General features: G+C 43.6%; 1 protein-coding gene across 17 annotated transcripts in view; it reads left to right on the top strand.

Annotated features, from left to right (window-relative positions):
* LOC139535283 (RNA-binding protein Musashi homolog 2) overlaps nt 1-22,437 on the top strand; it is a 355,126-nt gene that overhangs the window by 279,190 nt on the left and 53,499 nt on the right. For 12 of the 17 annotated variants that reach the window (XR_011667097.1, XR_011667098.1, XM_071334639.1 and 9 more), the window contains 2 exons: nt 8,862-9,033; nt 20,013-20,087. Coding sequence is in view for 15 of the 17 variants with exons in the window: in XM_071334639.1 (XP_071190740.1) it covers nt 8,862-9,033; nt 20,013-20,087 (247 nt within the window). In the remaining 2 variants the exon portion in view is untranslated. The remainder of the gene's footprint in view (nt 1-8,861; nt 9,034-20,012; nt 20,088-22,437) is intronic. The other 5 variants (XM_071334646.1, XM_071334619.1, XM_071334699.1 and 2 more) reach the window with 1 other exon arrangement.

The raw sequence follows: 22,437 nt of genomic DNA, 5'->3' as shown, positions 1-22,437 counted from the left end.
TCTTCCAGCATGACAACGACCCGAAACACACAGCCAGGGCAACTAAGGAGTGGCTCCGTAAGAAGCATCTCAAGGTCCTGGAGTGGCCTAGCCAGTCTCCAGACCTGAACCCAATAGAAAATCTTTGGAGGGAGCCGAAAGTCCGTATTGCCCAGCGACAGCCCCGAAACCTGAAGGATCTGGAGAAGGTCTGTATGGAGGAGTGGGCCAAAATCCCTGCTGCAGTGTGTGCAAACCTGGTCAAGAACTACAGGAAACGTATGATCTCTGTAATTGCAAACTAAGGTTTCTGTACCAAATATTCAGTTCTGCTTTTCTGATGTATCAAATACTTATGTCATGCAATAAAATGCAAATGAATTACTTAAAAATCATACAATGTGATTTTCTGGATTTTTGTTTTAGATTCCTTCTCTCACAGTTGAAGTGTACCTATGATAAAAATTACAGACCTCTACATGCTTTGTAAGTAGGAAAACCTGCAAAATTGTCAGTGTATCAAATACTTGTTCTCCCCACTGTATATATATATATATAGCATATACATAGCATATACATAGCATATATATAGCATATTTAGACCTGTCACATCTCCCGCTGATATACATATCCTCCTCCTACAGTGTGGATATCAGAGATGTGACCGGTCTAAATATGCTATATGCTGTATATGCTATAAAAATTCTCAGTCTTAGGTCAGTTAGCGTCACCACTTTATTTTAAGAATGTGAAATGTCAGAATAATCGTAGAGGGAATGATTTATTTCAGCTTTTATTTCTTTCATCACATTCCCAGTGGGTCAGAAGTTTACATACACTCAATTAGTATTCGGTAGCATTGCCTTTAAATTGTTTAACTTGGGTCAAACTTTTCAGGTAGCCTTCCACCCATAAGTTGGGTTAATTTTGTCACATTCCTCCTGACAGAGCTGGTGTAACGGAGTCAGGTTTGTAGGCCTCCTTGCTTGCACACGCTTTTTCAGTTCTGCCCAGAAATTTTCTTTAGGATTGAGGTCAGGGCTTTGTGATAGCCACTCCAATACCTTGGCTGTGTTGTCCTTAAGCCGTTTTTCCACAACTTTGGAAGTATGCTTGGGGTCATTGTTCATTTGGAAGACCCATTTAAGACCAAGCTTCAACTTCCTGACTGATGTCTTGAGATGTTGTTTCAATATATCCACATAATTTTCCTGCCTCATGATGCCATCTATTTTGTGAAGTGCACCAGTCGCTCCTGCAGCAAAGCACCCCCACAACATGATGCTGCCACCCCCATGCTTCACGGTTGGGATGGTGTTCTTCGGCTTGCAAGCCTCCCCCTTTTTCCTCCTAACATAACGATGGTCATTATGACCAAACAGTTCTATTTTTGTTTCATCAGACCAGAGGACATTTCTCCAAAAAGTACGATCTTTGTTCACATGTGCAGTTGCAAACCGTAGTCTGGCTTTTTATGGCGGTTTTTAAGCAGTGGCTTCTTCCTTGCTGAGCGGCCTTTCAGGTTATGTCGATATAGGACTTGTTTTACTGTGGATATAGATACTTTTGTACCGGTTTCCTCCAGCATCTTCACAAGGTCCTTTGCTGTTGTTCTGGGATTGATTTGCACTTTTTGCCACAAAGTACATTAATCTCTAGGAGACAGAACGCGTCTCCTTCCTGAGCGGTATGACGGCTACGTGGTCCCATGGTGTTTATACTTGCGTACTATTGTTTGTACAGATGAACGTGGTACCTTCAGGCATTTGGAAATTGCTCCTAAGGATGTACCAGACTTATGGAGGTCTACAATTATTTTTCTGAGGTCTTGGCTGATTTCTTTAGATTTTCCCATGATGTCAAGCAAAGAGGCACTGAGTTTGAAGGTAGGGCTTGAAATACATCCACAGGTACACCTCCAATTGACTCAAATTATGTATATTAGCCTATCAGAAGCTTCTATAGCCATGACATCATTTTCTGGAATTTTCCAAGGTGTTTAAAGGCACAGTCAACTTCGTGTATGTAAACTTCTGACCCACTGGAATTGTGATACAGTGAATTATAAGTGAAATAATCTGTCTGTAAACAATTTTTGGAAAAATTACTTGTGTCATGCACAAAGTAGATGTCCTAACTGACTCCTAACGAGTTTTAATGACTCCAACCTAAGTGTATGTAAACTTCCGACTCCAACTGTATATGCTATATATATATATGTAAACATTTGTACTCTATGTCATGTCAGTCTTAAGAGAGTAAAACAAAGTGTGTATGAGAGCAGAGAGGAGATGGCAGGAGAGAGAGAGACAGAGAGAGAGAACACGCTCCAGGTGGAATGGGCTGTCTCTTTCTATCTTACTCTTTCCTTGACAATAATTTGAATAAAATTACAGAAAAACAAAAGTTTTCACTGACTGAGATGATGTGGGCTGTCTAAAGTGTTTGTGTGGAAGTCATGGTGGGGGATTCTTTCTCCTCCCTATTCCTCGGTCAGACTATTCCTGAATGATAAGACGCCAGGGTTAGAATCGATATGAAGCCTCACCACTAGAGGGTGCTTTTTCAGTGGTGCTGATAAACAGGTGACTGTGGTATTGCGTAATAGGAAGTGGCTACAGGAAGTAATTTTAAAAGCCAATCTCTCATTTAGAAAACAGCCTGTGTGCCATCGATATGAGTCAGAAACATTTATTCTACTGTGAAAATGTACTACAAAGTTGAAATACACTGCTAAAAAAAATAAAGGGAACACTAAAATAACACATCCTAGATCTGAATGAATGAAATATTCTTATTAAATACTTTTTTCTTTACATAGTTGAATGTGCTGACAACAAAATCACACAAAAATTCTCAATGGAAATCAAATGTATCAACCCATGGAGGTCTGGATTTGGAGTCACACTCAAAATTAAAGTGGAAAACCACACTACAGGCTGATCCAACTTTGATGTAATGTCCTTAAAACAAGTCAAAATGAGGCTCAGTAGTGTGTGTGGCCTCCACGTGCCTGTATGACCTCCCTACAACGCCTGGGCATGCTCCTGATGAGGTGGCGGATGGGCTCCTGAGGGATCTCCTCCCAGAACTGGACTAAAGCATCCGCCAACTCCTGGACAGTCTGTGGTGCAACGTGGCGTTGGTGGATGGAGCGAGACATGATGTCCCAGATGTGCTCAATTGGATTCAGGTCTGGGGAACGGGCGGGCCAGTCCATAGCATCAATGCCTTCCTCTTGCAGGAACTAATGACACACTCCAGCCACATGATGTCTAGCATTGTCTTGCATTAGGAGGAACCCAGGGCCAACCGCACCAGCATATGGTCTCACAAGGGGTCTGAGGATCTCATCTCGGTACCTAATGGCAGTCAGGCTACCTCTGGCGAGCACATGGAGGGCTTTGCGGCCCCCCAAAGAAATGCCACCCCACACCATGACTGACCCACCGCCAAACCGGTCATGCTGGAGGATGTTGCAGGTAGCAGAATGTTCTCCACGGCGTCTCCAGACTCTGTCACGTCTGTCACATGTGCTCAGTGTGAACCTGCTTTCATCTATGAAGAGCACAGGGCGCCAGTGGCGAATTTGCCAATCTTGGTGTTCTCTGGCAAATGCCAAACGTCCTGCACGGTGTTGGGCTGTAAGCACAACCCCCACCTGTGGACGTCGGGCCCTCATACCACCCGCATGGAGTCTGTTTCTGACCGTTTGAGCAGACACATGCACATTTGTGGCCTGCTGGAGGTCATTTTGCAGGGCTCTGGCAGTGCTCCTCCTGCTCCTCCTTGCACAAAGGCGGAGGTAGCGGTCCTGCTCCTGGGTTGTTGCCCTCCTACGGCCTCTTCCACGTCTCCTGATGTACTGGCCTGTCTCCTGGTAGCGCCTCCATGCTCTGGACACTACGCTGACAAACACAGCAAACCTTCTTGCCACAGCTCGCATTGATGTGCCATCCTGGATGAGCTGCACTACCTGAGCCACTTGTGTGGGTTGTAGACTCCGTCTCATGCTACCACTAGAGTGAAAGCACCGCCAGCATTCAAAAGTGACCAAAACATCAGCCAGGAAGCATAGGAACTGAGAAGTGGTCTGTGGTAACCACCTGCAGAACCACTCCTTTATTGGGGGTGTCTTGCTAATTGCCTATAATTTCCACCTGTTGTCTATTCCATTTGCACAACAGCATGTGAAATGTATTGTCAATCAGTGTTGCTTCCTAAGTGGACAGTTTGATTTCACAGAAGTGTGATTGACTTGGAGTTACATTGTGTTGTTTAAGTGTTCCCTTTATTTTTTTGAGCAGTGTAGTATGATTTTAGTCATAAAGTCAGTCTCATCCAAAACAACATTTTGTGAGACTTATAGCTGTGGCTGCATCACAACGTAAATGAAGGTTGGGTTTGTTTCAACCCTGCCCACAGCTGGCAGCACAAAAGCAATCATAAATTCAGAGTGCAACTGCACACGACCCAATCACAAGGCCCGTGGTAAATTTGGGTGGACTTTTGATATCTCTATGGCGAGTTAGGGACCATCGGTAAATTACACAATGTACATGGGACAATATGTAGAAAATTCCAATAGCTCCAAATTTCTAGTAGAAAAAATAGAAAATAACACAAGGAATAAATACACAATGAGTAACGATAACTTGGCTATATACACTGGGTACAAGTACCAAGTCGATGTGCAGGGCTGCTCACCGTCATGGTTTTGTTTTCGACCCACGGTTATTTTATCATCTATTGTCGCTCTGGATGTCTGCCTAGTTGAGGGCCTTTCTTCAACCCTGGATGTCTGCCTAGTTGAGGGCCTCTCTTCAGCCCTGGATGTCTGCCTAGTTGAGGGCCCCTCTTCAGCCCTGGATGTCTGCCTAGTTGAGGGCCTCTCTTCAGCCCTGGATGTCTGCCTAGTTGAGGCCCTCTTTTCAACCCTGGATGTCTGCCTAGTTGAGGGCCCCTCTTCAGCCCTGGATGTCTGCCTAGTTGAGGGGCCCTCTTCAGCCCTGGATGTCTGCCTAGTTGAGGGCCCCTCTTCAGCCCTGGATGTCTGCCTAGTTGAGGGCCCCTCTTCAGCCCTGGATGTCTGCCTAGTTGAGGGCCTCTCTTCAGCCCTGGATGTCTGCCTAGTTGAGGGCCTCTCTTCAGCCCTGGATGTCTGCCCAGTTGAGGCCCTCTTTTCAACCCTGGATGTCTGCCTAGTTGAGGGCCCCTCTTCAGCCCTGGATGTCTGCCTAGTTGAGGGCCCCTCTTCAGCCCTGGATGTCTGCCTAGTTGAGGGCCCCTCTTCAACCCTGGATGTCTGCCCAGTTGAGGGCCTCTCTTCAGCCCTGGTCTGTCTCTCCCAGTCTGGTACAGGTCTCTCTCTCTCTCTCTCTCTCTCTCTCTCTCTCTCTCTCTCTCTCTCTCTCTCTCTCTCTCTATCTATCTATCTATCTATCCGGAGCTTTGCTCCCCTACATCATACTCATACGCAACATTTTACTGATTGGCTGTTGGACTATTTGATTAGTGGTTCTTGCTATGTTTGTATAATTATTTAGGAACGCTTTTATATGAAGTCGTAGCTCATTTAATATTAGTGTTTAGAGTTGTGTTGGCTACATATCTTAGATTGTTCTGTTAACTTTGTATGCTCTTAGTGCTGTGTTTTCTTTCATGTTAATTGATAGAGCAAGAAACGAACATGCTGCTGTTGCTCATTTTGCTGTTGTCTACCCTTGGCTTTTACAATGTTGGTGATACTTCTAGAGTCCATTGCTCTGTGAATGAGGAAATATATGACTGTTTCCCCCTTGTGCCTTGGGAGAAACCACACGCTTGCTTTGTAAATGCACGCGAGAACTCTGCACATTTCTCCCAAACAACATGGGAGAAATCGGACTCTTGCGCTTAACATGTCAGGACTGTTCTCTTGGTACTTAACCATGTCTCTGGACGTTACACATCTTCTGTAATATGTGGTGTTAAAGACTCTGGTGACTGTGGATTGTCGTTCAAGTGCTGTCTGTAAATCCAAATGCTGTAACCCCCGATATAGACTTGCCATTATCTTGCAGCTTCTACTGTCTGGAAATGTGCAGTCTAACCCAGGCCCTGACATTTTTACCCCTGCCGAATTAAGAAGTCAGAGTGGCATGAAGTTTCTGCATATGAATGTAAGAAGTCTTCTGCCAAAGCTTGATTTTGTGAATATATGGATAAAAACTGCCGACCCTGACGTATTTATGCTTTCTGAAACCTGTCTCAAAAAATCTATTTACAGACAAAAATATTGGCATAAATGGTTACAATGTTTTTAGTGCAGATCGTAAATCTAAGGGTGGTGGTGTTGCTGTATACGTAAAAGACAAGTTTGTGATGGTCGTTCTGACTTCTGTTACTAAACCTCAGCAATTTGAATATCTGTCTTTGACCTTAAATCTCGGCTCATTTTTAAATATTGTTGTATCTTGTTGTTATATACCTCCATCTGCTACTGCTGGCTCTGGATGTTATTTTTGAATTGTTATCACAGCATGTGATCAGAGTTTGTCCTGATGGGTTATCTGAATCAGGACTGGTTAACATCTAGCTCTGATCAACTCTAAATTCTATGCAATACCTATAATCTCACTCAGATTGTCAACAGTGTAACTAGGTTGAATATAAAGTATCCTCTGAAATCCTCTTGGATTAATTTGGTCTTAACCAATACTCCTCATCGTTTTAATGCTTCTGGTACTTTTGCAAATAACATAAGTGATCACTGTGCTATTGCCTGTGTGAGAGATGGTAAAATTCATAAGCGATCTTCACGTGTCATTACAAAAAGAAACTGGAAGCAGTTTGATATTCAAGGTTTTTATTTAGCATTGAATGGAATAGAATTTAATTAATCCCTGATGTTGAATTAGCCTTTTCTTCGAACTCTGGGTGTTGCTATGACCCAGAAACTGAAAGCAGACCACTACCTTAAATCTACTTCGGAAAATGTAAATAATCCCTCCAAATGTTGGCAAGTAGTGAAAGGTTTGGAGTGCAAAAAAGATACACAGCTTCCCAAACGATTGTTGGTAGACACACAGATTGTAACTGAGAGAACTTCTATTCTGAAAGCCTTAAATCATAATTTTCTAGATGCAGGCAGTTTATTTGAAAAGGTTGAAGGTATAAATGAGCCCCCTGTGAATTTACCTGACACCCCGGTGCACTCCTTCGCCAGGTTCTCTTTCTCATCCTCCTCTGTTTCAGAAGTGTGTGAAACCCTGAAAGAAATTGATAGAATGATGAACTAGTCTTATAGCTTGAGGGTAGAAGCTGTTCCAGGTCCTGTTGGTTCCAGACTTTTTTTTTTGGTTCCAGACTTGGTGCATCGGTACCGCTTGCCGTGCAGTAGCAGAGAGAACAGTCTATGGCTTGGGTGAGTCTTTGGCAATTATTAGGGCCTTCCTCTGACACCGACTGGTATAGAGGTCCTGTATGGAAGGGAGCTCGGCCCCAGTAATGTACTGGGCTGTACACGCTACCCTCTGTAGCGCCTTGCGGTTGGATGCCAAACAGTTTCCATACTAAGCGGTGATGAAGCTTGTCAAGGTGCTCTCAATGGTGCAGCTGTAGAACTTTTTGAGGATCTGAGGGCCCATGACAACTCTTTTCAGCCTCCTGAGGGGGAAGAGGCGTTGTTGTACCCTCTTTTCGACTGTGTTGATGTGTCTGGACCATGATAGTTTGTTGGTGATGTGGAAACGGAGGAACTTGGAAACCAAGGAACTTGAAGCTCTCGACCTGTTCCACAACAGGCCCGTCGATGTGGATGGGGCCGTGCTCGGCCCTCCGTTTCCAGTAGTCCACGATCAGCTCCTTTGTCTTGCTGACGTTGAGGGAGAGGTTGTTGTCCTAGCAACACACTGCCAGGTCTCTGACCTCTTCCCTGTAGGCTGTCTGATCGTTGTTGTGCATCATGAAAATATTGTCTCATTTACATTGTGTTGATTATTGCCGAGAGGGGATTCTTTCTCAAAAACAGAGTAAAGATGGCCTCAAGATGGAGCCTTCTAGAGGACAAAGTAACTAGGCTAATGCACATCGCAAGCTGCTCCAAGGATTTGGGCAGTTTTGACTCCCAAGAGCAGCAGCTCACTTTGAGCAGGCCAAGAACCGTCGCAAACACAAGTAAATTAGAGGCAAATGATTGTGTTCTTCAGGCCCAGTCCTAGCAGTTCTGCTGCCACCCTAGGCCAGATCAACATATGCCACCCCTGTGTCATGTATAGTATAAAGATCTGGAATGGATTGATAGATTAGAGTAGAGTAATGATATGTATCATGCACAATTGGTGCATTTCAGTTGAGCTTATTCAGTAGCACTTGGAAACGAAACATTGTTGCCAACTATTCTTTTCGGATAGTTACAATGTTGCAATCACTAGGCAATCAACTGCCTAAAGTAGGACACAGAGTTGTTATCAATAAGCTACATATATCACACATGACACTAGTCACGACCCCACAATAGTTCAAATTACAATAAACATGTATTATCAACCAGTAGAACTGTAAAAAGAGTGAGATATAATTTGTGCTTTCATAAATGCATTGCGCTGGATCATTGTAAAATAATCTTTCTCTCAATGAACCAGCCTTAACCGATTTTGTTTATTTACATATCGAATTTGATTGTCAAACATCAGTTTGATAATTTCTTCATTTTGTGGCCGCAGTCTTAGCGCAATACAAACATGATTTTTCCTCAGACACACTAACTTGAGCTGTTTAGAGAAAACCAACATTGTTTTTCTGTGAGCTACTGGAATCTGGTTACGTCCTGTCTAGTCCCATCCTTCTTCCTCCATGGGGCCAGTAGGACTGACGTTTCCCCTTTTCCACTGTGTCCACAGGTAGAATGTAAGAAGGCCCAGCCCAAGGAGGTGATGTTCCCACCAGGCACGCGAGGAAGGGCCAGGGGCCTGCCCTACACCATGGACGCCTTCATGCTGGGGATGGGCATGCTGAGTGAGTATGGACCAACACTACTCCAGCACAGTCCAGCACACTACTCAGTTCCACACGGTAACGCACTCCCTAACACTCACTCTCCAATAGCTGTGCTATAGTAAAGGTCTCCATAGATGAATTGGCCAAACCATTGGTTTTTGGATTGCTAGACCTTATGGTATTAGATGGAAACCAATGTGCTGGTGATATAAATAGTCTAACTAATGTCATGTTGTGATAGAGGAAAGGGTACTCAGATTAACTGGGTGGTGCTCCTCATTGAGCTATTCCAAGGTGTGCCATTTCTGTGGCCACAAGTGGTCTATTTTTCTGGCTCTGGTGAGTCCCAGGTGGCCCTGGGCGTAGGGAGCAGGGCACCACATTATCAGGATAAATTAAGAGGAAAATTGGGGTAATGTAAAATGATGGATTCATCACTCCGTCTGTGTAACCCCTGCTGTGGGTAATGACGGGGACACGGAGGGGTGTCATGGGGGGGAGGCATCATCTGTAGGGAGCCAACTGTAGCTCTATCTCTTCTGTCCTCTCCTCTCCCTCATCACCATTCAGCTCCCCATCCCTCTCTCTCGCTCTCTCTCTCTCTCTCTCTCTCTATATATATATATATATATATATATATATATATATATATACCTCACCTCTCAGCGGTGTTGCTGAGGGCATGACACTGATATCAAACTGATTTTACTGATGGTAAAAGTGAAGGTAACACCCCGTAAGTGGTTCTGTCAGCACCGTAGTTCCCCGTCCAGATTTCTTCAGTTTGAACTATTAAACAAGCGCAGTGAACTTTTCAGAACTTATTACGGATCAATGCGTCACTGTGGAGGAGGGGGAAAACAGTGTGCTCCGGAGGGAGAAGTGGGGCTGTGGAGGCGGGGAGTGCTCATGTGAGAATATTAACTGCCAACTTATTTGGAGACACTCTTATCTAAATGAAATTGGAAAAAGCAGGACAGCGAAACATTCCTTTGTATAATTTGCATTTGGAAAAACCCCAGAGCCGGCCTCATTATTTAACTGTAAGGTTCTTATACGCCAAATCTCATTAAATCCTGTCCCTAGTTCCTTTGTTTACTGCACCTAATCTAGCCATTTATCTTTATTGTGTTGTGCCCGATGTATGTTTGCTGAAATTAATACACATTTGAACCTGGGCGAAGTATGGGTGTACCAGATGGATAATTGATTTTAAAGTGAATCAGAACTGTTGAACCATAAAATAGGTACATTAGCATGCATATTAATAACGCAAATAAGAGGGCCTGGAAGCAGCCCCGGGGCCAGATCCACTGACAGCCTTTATTTACAGCCTTTATTTACTGAGATGGCGGGCGGCGGAGACGCTAGGTTCAACACGCCAGAGTAATGAGTTCTCCCCCTTCTTCTCCTCTACTCCTTCTCTTCTCCTCCCTCTTTTTGTCTTCTGTCTTCTCAGACTCAGATCCTCCTAGTTAAAAACCCCTTTGTGTGTTTATGTACAGATGCCATATCTTAATTAGACCTAGTTTCACACAGCAGGAAAATAATACTGTAGCAACAGGAAATGTGAATTGTTATGTGGATTATAATTAATGGACATATTTCTTAGTGGTAGCTACATTTTTTGTTAGGGCAAATCAAGTCTGACATTTTAAAGTGGAAATTACACATTTTAGAAGCCTTTTTAAACCATGAATATTAGGGATGCATGATATATCTGTGAAAATATCGGAATCGACCGATATTAGCTAAAAATGCCAACATCGACATCGGCTCCGTGTCTAGTTTAACGCCGATGTGCAAACCGATGTCAAAGCTGACGTGCATACCTATATAACGTAGGTACATGACGTAATGATACCACATACAATTTTGCGCTACACCTTCAGCACAGCATTCCTAACCTAGCCCACAATGTCTGCTGTGTGGATCAAGCAGTCAACAAGTCGAGCAGTCATTTGAAAGAGTTTCAAAGGTGAAATCTATTAACGCCAAGATAATTCATTGCCCTTGACAATCAACAATTCTCTGTCGTGGGTTATGTTGGCTTTCGCCGACTGGTCGAGCACCGGTACACACTACCAAGTGCGCTATTTTTTAGATGTTGCCCTACCAGAGTTACACAGTAATAGCGTCACAGCTATTAGCTTCACAACTGACATTTGGGCCAGCGATATCAGCCCCATGAGCATGCTGAGTCTGACAGCACAGTGGGTCATTGAGGATTTTGTACTGAGGGAAGTCGTATTGCATGCTCATGAATGTGCTGGTTGTCATACCGCTGCTGCCATTTCAATGGCATTTGAGAACATGTTTGAAACTTGGAAACATGAACACACTAGGTAGCTCCATTCAAACAACTGACTCGAGAAATAAGCTCATCAACTGCGCCTGCAGCAGACGTGATACCCTCTGTCATGGCATTGAAACGCCTGCTCAACAAAACTGCCGACACAGCGAAACTGTGAACAAGCGATTCGGTGGCATTCTCTCTTTACTGTGTCGCCATCATGCTCGATGCAGGACTGCTACATCGATGCAGACAGGAAGAGAGGCCACGGACAGACAGAGCTGAAACTTCACTGCTTGACATGTATGATGAAATCCTTGTTGAGAATGAAACGACTGAACAAATGAACAACGAAACAGCACAGCAAGTAAGTGAAAGAAATAGGTTTTGGTTATGTTTTACTGGTAATGGGGACATACGTAAATGCCAACAAAATAACTTTTTGGTCAGTGTGGTGTGTGTGTGTGTAACCTTTATTTAATTAGGCAAGTCAGTTAAGAACAAATTCTTATCTACAATGACAGCTTACCCCATGTCACGTTCCTGACCTATTTCTGTTAGTTTGTTGTATGTGTTAGTTGGTCAGGACGTGAGTTTGGGTGGGCATTCTATGTTGTCTGTTTCTATGTTGGTTTAAGGGTTGCCTGGTATGGCTCTCAATTAGAGGCAGGTGTTTGGCGTTCCTCTAATTGAGAGTCATATTTAGGTAGGTTGTTTCACAGTGTTCGTTGTGGGTGGTTGTCTCCTGTGTCAGTGTTTGTCGCACCATACGGGACTGTTCGGTTTGTGTTGTACATCGTCATTTTATGTGTAGGCTATTTTCCCTGTTCGTGCGTTCTCGTGTTTAATGTAAGTTCGTCGTTCAGGTCTGTCTACTCCGTTTGTTGTTTTGTTAGTTTATAGTGAAGTTCGTGTTTTCGTCTTGTCTTTAATAAATATTATGTGTTCACAACCCGCTGCGCCTTGGTTCCCTCAATACTCCTCCTTTTCGGTTGAAGAGGAGGAGGACCACCGTTACACCCCAGCCAAACCCGGACGACGCTGGGTCAATTGTGCGCCGCCCTATGGGACTCCCAATCACGGCTGGAAGTGATACAGCCTGGATTCAAATCAGGGACTGTAGTGACGCCTCTTGCACTGAGATGCAGTGCCTTAGACCGCTGCGTCCATCTGTGTGTGTGTGTTAACTATTTAACTGTTCTAGAATGCTTGAAAGGCCGCAAACATTTTTTATATCGGTTATTGGTATATTTTTTTTGACAAGGACAATATCGGATATTGGCCAAAAATCACTAATGAATATATTACATGTTTCCATTTCCTGCTGTGCAGGAAAATTACTGCAACAACAGGATGATCAAATTAAGATACAGCATCTGTACGTGTGTAAATGCTTGCCCCCGCACTTCTTAACAATGACACATTACATATACACACATGCAGGCTGCTGATTAGGGTGACTGAATACAGTTGAAGTCGGAAGTTGACATACACTTAGGTTGGAGTCATTAAAACTTGTTTTTCTGCTAGCTGCGCCACCAGAGTCTCTGGGTTCGCGCCCAGGCTCTGTCGCAGCCGGCCGCGACCGGGAGGTCCGTGGGGCGACGCACAATTGGCCTAGCGTCGTCCGGGTTAGGGAGGGTTTGGCCGGTAGGGGCACATTGGTGCGGCTGGCTTCCGGGTTGGAGGCGTGCTGTGTTAAGAAGCAGTGCGACTTGGTTGGGTTGTGCTTCGGAGGACGCATGGCTTTCGACCTTCGTCTCTCCCGAGCCCGTACGGGAGTTGTAGCGATGAGACAAGATAGTAATTACTAGCGATTGGATACCACGAAAAATTGGGGATAAAAGGGGGTACAATTTTTCAAATTAAATTAAATTTAAAAAAAACTTGTTTTTCAACCACTCCACAAATGTATTGTTAACAAACTATAGTTTTGGCAAGTCGGTTAGGACATCTACTTTGTGCATGACACAAGTAATTTTTCCAACAATTGATGACAGACAGATTATTTCACTTATAATTCACTGTATCACAATTCCAGTGGGTCAGATGTTTACATACACTAAGTTGACTGTGCCTTTAAACAGCTTGGAAAATTCCAGAAAAGTATGTCTTGGCTTTAGAAGCTTCTGATAGGCTAATTTACATAAGTTGAGTCAATTGGAGGTGTACCTGTGGATGTATTTCAAGGCCTACCTTCAAATTCAGTGTCTCTTTGCTTGACATCATGGGAAAATCAAAAGAAATCAGCCAAGACCTCAGAAAAACCCTTGTAGACCTCCACAAGTCTGGTTCATCCTTGGGAGCAATTTCCAAACGTCTGAAGGTACCACGTTCATCTGTTCAAACAATAGTACGCAAGTATAAACACCATGGGACCACGCAGCCATCATACCGGTCAGGAATGAGACGCATTCTGTCTCCTAGAGATGAACGTACTTTGGTGTAAAAAGTGCAAATCAATCCCAGAACAACAGCAAAGGACCTTGTGATGATGCTGGAGGAAACAGGTACTAAAGTATCTATATCCACAGTAAAACGAGTCCTATATCAACATAACCTGAAAGGCCGCTCAGCAAGGAAGAAGCCACTGCTCAAAAACCGCCATAAAAAGCCAGACTACGGTTTGCAACTGCACATGGGAACAAAGATCGTACTTTTTGGAGAAATGTCCTCTGGTCTGATGAAACAAAAATAGAGCTCTTTGGCCATAATGACCATCGTTATGTTTGGAGGCCAAAAGGGGGAGGCTTGCAAGCCGAAGAACACCATCCCAACCGTAAAGTACGGGGGTGGCAGCATCATGTTGTGGGGGTGCTTTGCTACAGGAGGGACTGGTGCACTTCACAAAATAGATGGCATCATGAGGCAGGAAAATTATGTGGATATATTGAAGCAACATCTCAATACATCAGTCAGGGAGGTAAAGCTTGGGTCTTCCAAATGGACAATGACCCCAAGCATACTTCCAAAGTTGTGGCAAAATGGCTTAAGGACAACAAAGTCAAGGTATTGAAGTGGCCATCACTAAGCCCTGACCTCAATCCCTTAGAAAATCTGTGGACAGAACTGAAAAAGCGTGTGCGAGCAAGGAGGCCTACAAACCTGACTCCGTTACACCAGCTCTGTCAGAAGGAATAGGCCAAAATTTACCCAACTTATTGTGGGAAGCTTGTGGAAGGCTACCCAAAACGTTTGGCCCAAGTTAACCAAATTATAGGCAATGCTACCAAATACTAATTGAGTGTATGTAAACTTCTGACCCACTGGGAATGTGATGAATGAAATAAAAGCTGAAATAAATCATTCTCTCTACTATTATTCTGACATTTCACATTCTTAAAATAAAGTGGTGATGCTAACTGACCTAAGACAGGGAATTTTTACTAGGATTAAATGTCAGGAATTGTGAAAAGCTGAGTTTAAATGTATTTGGCTAAGGTGTATTGTAAACTTCCGACTTCAACTGTATGTGTCCTGTTTGAACGTCTGTCTGTGAATGTGTCTGAGAGTGTGGCACTCTGATGCTGGAGTGTGTGTATGAGAGAGAGTGTGTGTGTGAGTAAGGTTTTCTTTCTGTCTATGGGCACATGGCAGCGGCTGCTCTGTATGCTCCTGATGTGCTGTAGCCCTCCCCCATGTCCTGCGCCAGCGGCCCCAGTGTCAACAGAACGCCACAAAACAGTATTCACGCCATGCCCTTTAAATACCAGCTCCTGACCCCCCCCCACTCCCGGCATGTAGATGTGCCTTATTTAACTCTCTGCTGGGATAGTCAGCACACAGTTACCTACCTACCGCACTGCAGCAGGAGGCCCAGGTCAAACACAGACACACACACACTGGCTAAAATATCTTAGCTATTCCCTTTTAGGGCTTTTACTGAACTCCATGTGGTTGGTTCAATCACAATTTTTTGGTGATGGTGTTTTCTACATGCACAGTCTAAATCAGGGGTCTCCAACCTTTTCTAGCATGAGAGCTACTTCAAAAAACATTTTACGTTGCGAGCTACTCATTTTCTTTCTAGCTTTCAAATAGGAACATTCTTCTCCTCTGCCCTGCAACTCTTCCCCAGGTTCTTAGTGTACAAGAGAAAGTAGTGCACTGTTTTCTGTCAATATACATGTTAAAATAATGGTTCATTAACAACTCTAAGGGGGCCCATATAAAAATATACATTTTTGCCCTGTTTTATATTTTGCCAAATGATGTTCTCAGTTACATTTTTCCTGGTTTTAGATGTAGTTTTGTTTTTCAGTCTTAAAATTTGAATTTTTCATAGATAGCAATGAAATTTGATGTTCTGAGTCTATTTCAATGCTTAAATAACATCAGAATATATATATATATTGAGAAGGTTTTGGGGAAAGTACACTAAATTACCAAATGTTTGTGGATACCTGCTCATTGAGCATCTCATTCCAAAATCATGGGCATTAATATGGAGTTGGTCCCCCTTTGCTGCTACAACATTCTCCACTCTTCTGAGAAGGCGTTCTACTTGATGTTGGACCATTGCTGCAGGGATTTAATTCCATTCAGCCACAAGAGCATTAGTGAGGTCGGGAACTGATGTTGGGCAATTAGACCTGGCTCGCAGTTGGCGTTCCAATTCATCCCAAAGGTGTTCGATGGGGTTGAGGTCAGGGCTCTGTTCAGGCCAGTCAAGTTCTTCCACGCCGATCTCAACAAACCATTTCTGTACGGACTTCCCTTTGTGCACAGGGGCATTGTCATGCTGAAACAGGAAAAGGCCTTCACCAAACTGTTGCCACGAAGTTGGAAGCACAGAATTGTCTTGAATGTAATTGTATGCTGTTGCGTTAAGATTTCCCTTCACTGGAACTAAGGGACCTAGCCCGAAAAACAGCCTCAGACCATTGTTCCTCCTCCACCAAACTTTACAGTTGGCACTATGCATTGGGTCAGGTAGCATTCTCCTGGCATCTGGACTGCTAGATGGTGAAGCGTGATTCAGCATTCCAGAGAACGTGTTTCCACTGCTCCAGAGTCTAATGGTGGCGAGCTATACACCACTCCAGTCGATGCTTGGCATTGTGCATGGTGATGTTAGGCTTGCGTGTGCTGCTCCAGCATTTCATGAACGTCCCGACAAACAGTTATTGTGCTTTGGAAGTATGCTTGGGGTCATTGTCCATTTGGAAGACCCATTTGCGACCAAGCTCTAACTTCCTGACTGATGTCTTGAGATGTTGCTTCAATATATCCACATAATTTTCCTACCTCATGATGCCATCTATTTTGTGAAGTGCACCAGTCCCTCCTGTAGCAAAGCACCTCCACAACATGATGCTGAAACCCCCGTGCTTCACGGTTGGGATGGTGTTCTTCGGCTTGCAAGCATCCCCCTTTTTCCTCCAAACATAACGATGGTCATTATGGCCAAACAGTTTTATTTTTGTTTCATCAGACCGGAGGACGTTTCTCCAAAAAGTACGATCTTTGTCCCCATGTGCAGTTGCAAACCGTAGTCTGGCTTTTTTATGGCGGTTTTGGAACAGTGGCTTCTTCCTTGCTGAGCGGCCTTTCAGCTTATGTCGATATAGGACTCGTTTTACTGTGGATATAGATACTTTTGTACAGGCTGCGTGGTCTCATGGTGTTTATACTTGCATACTATTGTTTGTACAGATGAACGTGGTACCTTCAGGCGTTTGTAAATTGCTCCCAAGGATGAACTAGACTTGTGGAGGTCTACAACTTTTTTTCTGAGGTCTTGGCTGATTTCTTTTGATTTTCCCATGATGTCAAGCAAAGAGGCACTGAATTTGAAGGTAGGCCTTGAAATACATCCACATTTACATCTCCAATTGACTCAAATGATGTCAATTAGCCTAACAGAAGCTTCTAAAGCCATGCCATCATTTTCTGGAATTTTCCAAGCTGTTTAAAGTGTATGTAAACTTCTGACCCACTGGAATTGTGATACAGTGAATTATAAGTGAAAGAATCTGTCTGGAAACAATTGCTGGAAAAATTGCTTGTGTCATGCACAAAGTAGATGTCCTAACCGACTTGCCAAAACTATAGTTTGTTAACAAGACATTTGTGAAGTGGTTGGAAAACATGTTTTAATGACAACAACCCAAGTGTATGTAAACTTCCGACTTCAACTGTGTATAGTGTATTTCTGTCAACCCAGAAGACGGTATCACACCAACTGGCTACACACAGAGTGATAGACAAGCTCGCGCACCACACAGACAGGGGCAATATTACTGGAAATTAATTGGCAGATATTGTGTTAGGTTTGTCTTTTTAAGCCAATCGTGGCTAACCAGGGGTGGGATAATGTCAATGTTGCATTGAATAGGTAATAGCTGGGAGCTTGCAGTGTCTGATACTTGTGAGATTTGTTTATGACCGTTTGCGGTGGAACTTGTGAAAAATGCATGTACTTTCAGAATTGTTTGACAAGCTACTCATAGGTGGGCTGCGAGCTAACCTGTTGGAGACCCCTGGTCTAAATGCTCAAGTTGACAGTCAAACAGCAATGTGTGGTTTATTGTTGTGGTCATGGTGGTAATGATGCCGTCTCTTCCAATGATCACATCATTGCCAAATTCACAGTGATCTGGTGATGTGTTTTCTCATCAGTCCCCAAGAGGAAGGGTTGGAGCTCGTCTAGCCTCTCCTATTTCATTCCTGCAGGTCAAGTCTCCCCTCATCGCCCCTCAGCCAGAAGCAGCTTCTCACTTGGTCAGGATTAAATTGAACTTTGTCATGGGCAGCAAAAGGCTGATTGGATATTTATTACCCAGACAGACATGTTTCTTTCCCCTGGAAGTGGAAGAGCTGGCCTCTGAGCTGTCCTCTGTCTCTGTACCAACAGCCCTGGTCTGGTCTGGTCTGGGGTGACGCTGAGATAACAGCAATCATCACAGTCATACAGTATTAATGTACCTCCAGAGAAACGATGCTGATACATCCCTCTTAGTATTTGTGTAACTCCAGAAGAGATCATTGCCAACAACTATATGTATTGATAATGTTTAGCTGGGGAAAGCAAACAGAAAGTGTCCGGTGACTGTACTGCAGATAGTTAGTTGCAGTGTATGCTCACTAGAGAGAGCAAATCTGTTTGAAATAATGGACACTTTCACAGGGAACAGCAGACTAGTTTATCAAGTTATTACTCTCTGATAACCTTATTAAAGTAGAAGAATATCTGCAGTGAAACAGGCTTTTCCTGGTATTGTCTGTTTAATGCTATCATGTGTGTGTTCTCTGTACATTTACCAGTGGACTCTGGTAATTTGCTCCTGGCCTGAGGGAATCCCTTTTTACTGGCTAATTCAGTCAAAGTTTTGGCCGGAGATGATAACAGCTTTTTATGACAGATAAAGGCTTTGAAATATTCTCGCAAACAGTGTGTTTGTGTGATGATCAAACATATTTTTCTTCATCTGTGATTCGATCATACCTTAGTGTGGATGATGATCAGTCAAACTCACTCACTCACTTACTCACCTGTTCACGCTCTCACATTTCTCAGTATACAGAGGAATACACACACACACACACACACACACACACACACACACACACACACACACACACACACACACACACACACACACACACACACACACACACACACACACACACTGCCCAAACACACACTCTGTTTCTCAATATGTTCCCCCAGCTGCTGCTGTTTGAAACCTGTCCAGATAATTAACTTGTGGGCTGGTGGTTGTAATGAGCGTCTTGACAGCAGAGGAACAATAAATCAGCTGCTTTTAACTTTGTCTTGTTGGCCCGCCAGGTCTGCTTCAGCTTCGCTCAGCCCCCTCACACACACAAACACACACACACACACTCTCATATCACACACACACACACACACACACACACACACACACACACACACACACACACACACACACACACACACACACACACACACACACACACACACACACACACACACTCTCATATTACACATACACAGCTCTCCATCCTCCATCCGGCTGGCACTGATACAGCAGTGTGTGTGTGTGTCTCTATACACTGAGAACTGGCCTAATTTCCCCAGTGTTTCCTGGTGTGTTTCAACTAGTAACTGTTCAGCTGACATATTGTTAATTTTCCCATTTTAAGAAATGTATCAACAATGAGAAATGCAAGGGAGTAGACAGGCCCAAAATAACTTGTGAGCCCTGTCATCAATAAAAACATTCAGCGTCAGCAGTGGTAGCTAGCGAAGACCACAACAGATGGCAAATGAATTGCCACATGATACACACACTCATTTTGAAGCTGTGTATTTACTTACAAATGTTATTTAGATTTTAGTGTGCACATCACATTACACTGCAGCACATGATAGATATACTTACAGTTTATCATCCAAGCCAATTTGGATATTGATATGGTTCACAGTTATTTTCTCCTAGAGCCTCATCAGCTCATCAGTCATCATCAGGCTGGTGGAACAGGGAAGGTGCAGGCTATTTATTCATGCTAAGACATCATGACAGCTCTTGATGTGTGGCCTTCCTCAGTTGATTGGTTCATTTGATTGACTTTATTTGTAGAAAAAAAATACAAACATTCGGACCCAGAGGATAACTCATGAAAGCATTATGCAAAGTTTTATACAAAAGTATTCCCAGTGTGGGCCAGACATTTCCATGTCTATCTCCCTCTTGCAGAGGCAGAAAGTATGGTGGTTTTGACAATGCCTTTGTGCTGAATGAAGTCCTAAAGTGTTTTTCACCTTTTATTTCTCAAGGTTACCCTAACATTGTGGCAACGTACGGTCGTGGATACACTGGATTCACCCCCAGCTACAGCTATCAGTTCCCTGGTAAGTCTGCTCTTCACATGTCTGTCCTAGAGCCCTGTTTAGCTCACCCTCTTCCCACACACACACACACACACACACACACACACACACACACACACACACACACACACACACACACACACACACACACACACACACACACACACACACACACACACACACACACACACACACACACACACACACACACACACACATACACACACATGAATACACAAACAAACGCTCACCAGATAAGCTGTGGAGTGAGTGATAAGTGTGTTACGTGTCTGGATTTCTGAACCAGCCTGTTGAAAGCTGCAATACGTGGTGTAAATAGCTTACTCTTTTTAGCCCGCGTATGAACGCCACCATGACCAAACAGCTAAAACGGAGGAGGGATGTTCAAGCCCTCAGCCTTTCTATCAATGTATGCAAATCCTTCTCTCGGGAGGCAGGAAAATGGCCAAAATTGTACACACAGTCACACAGAGTCAGATTTGAATGAGTTTTTATATCAAGCCCTATGTGCGTCAAAAACTAACAGACTTATTGTCTTAAATTAGCTAAAAGCGTTGACTTGGAGCCGGGTGGGTCCCAGTGGATGAGTCCAAATTGAGCCCATGTGGTGTGAAGGTGAGCAGCTGTACCTACAGCCTGCATTGGGCGGCGGGTGGGGGCCTCTGGCCAGGTAGATGTGGCGCTGTTATATAGCACGCCTTAGGCAGGCATCCTGTTGATTTCATGCTTTATTTAAGTACTTTACACAGAGTATGTTTGCCGCGCCAGACATCAGTCCCGCCACTGATAAGGCAGAATGGGAAATGTCTGACAGCGACTCAGATCTTTGTAATAGGTTTAGAGGGGGGAGATACAGGTGTTCCACCCTGGGGTCAGACGTAATCATTTGTCGGAGGTGCCTGGGCTGTGAGCTGGAGGAGCACAGGAGGACTGGGGTGGAGGAAGAGAGGGAGGATGGAGGGAGGGAGGCCAGGAAACAATAAATTATTCATCTCTTCTTTGTAGAAGGATCCTACCAACATGAAAGATGTTCAGACATGGAAGTCTGCAGGGAAGGTTACCTATGATACCTTTACATCTCTGTCTGCATACAGTCAATACAACTCTATTCATCTATGGTTAGCAGTAGTGTTTGGCTTTATTTGCATTTGTTTCATAAGCTTTAATAGTCCAAATACTTTCTAGGGAAAAGTATTGGAACATTTTACCTTCACATAATACAGTACCTTCTGACATGATACAGTACCTTCTGACATGATACAGTAAGTTCCGACATGATACAGTACCTTCTGACATAATACAGTACCTTCTGACATGATACAGTAAGTTCTGACATGATACAGTACCTTCTGACATAATACAGTACCTTCTGACATAATACAGTACCTTCTGACACGATACAGTACCTTCTGACACGATACAGTACCTTCTGACATGATACAGTACCTTCTGACATGATACAGTACCTCCTGACATAATACAGTACCTTCTGACATAATACAGTACCTTCTGACATAATACAGTACCTTCTGACATGATACAGTACCTTCTGACATAATACAGTACTTTCTGACATAATACAGTACCTTCTGACACGATACAGTACCTTCTGACATAATACAGTAAGTTCTGACATGATACAGTACCTTCTGACACGATACAGTACCTTCTGACACATTACAGTACCTTCTGACATGATACAGTAAGTTCTGACATGATACAGTACCTTCTGACATAATACAGTACCTTCTGACATAATACAGTACCTTCTGACATAATACAGTACCTTCTGACACGATACAGTACCTTCTGACACGATACAGTACCTTCTGACATGATACAGTACCTTCTGACACGATACAGTACCTTCTGACACGATACAGTACTTTCTGACATGATACAGTACCTTCTGACATGATACAGTACCTTCTGACATGATACAGTACCTTCTGACATGATACAGTACCTTCTGACACGATACAGTACTTTCTGACACGATACAGTACTTTCTGACATGATACAGTACCTTCTGACATGATACAGTAAGTTCTGACATGATACAGTACCTTCTGACATAATACAGTACCTTCTGACATAATACAGTACCTTCTGACATGATACAGTATCTTCTGACATAATACAGTACCTTCTGACATAATATAGTACCTTCTGACACGATACAGTACCTTCTGACATGATACAGTACCTTCTGACATGATACAGTACCTTCTGACATGATACAGTACCTTCTGACACGATACAGTACTTTCTGACACGATACAGTACCTTCTGACATGATACAGTACCTTCTGACACGATACAGTACTTTCTGACATGATACAGTACCTTC

This window comes from Salvelinus alpinus, chromosome 1, assembly GCF_045679555.1.
Source record: "Salvelinus alpinus chromosome 1, SLU_Salpinus.1, whole genome shotgun sequence".
NCBI lineage: Eukaryota > Metazoa > Chordata > Actinopteri > Salmoniformes > Salmonidae > Salvelinus > Salvelinus alpinus.
Note: the sequence above shows the minus strand (reverse complement) of the source record. Positions and strands in the feature narration are given on the sequence as shown.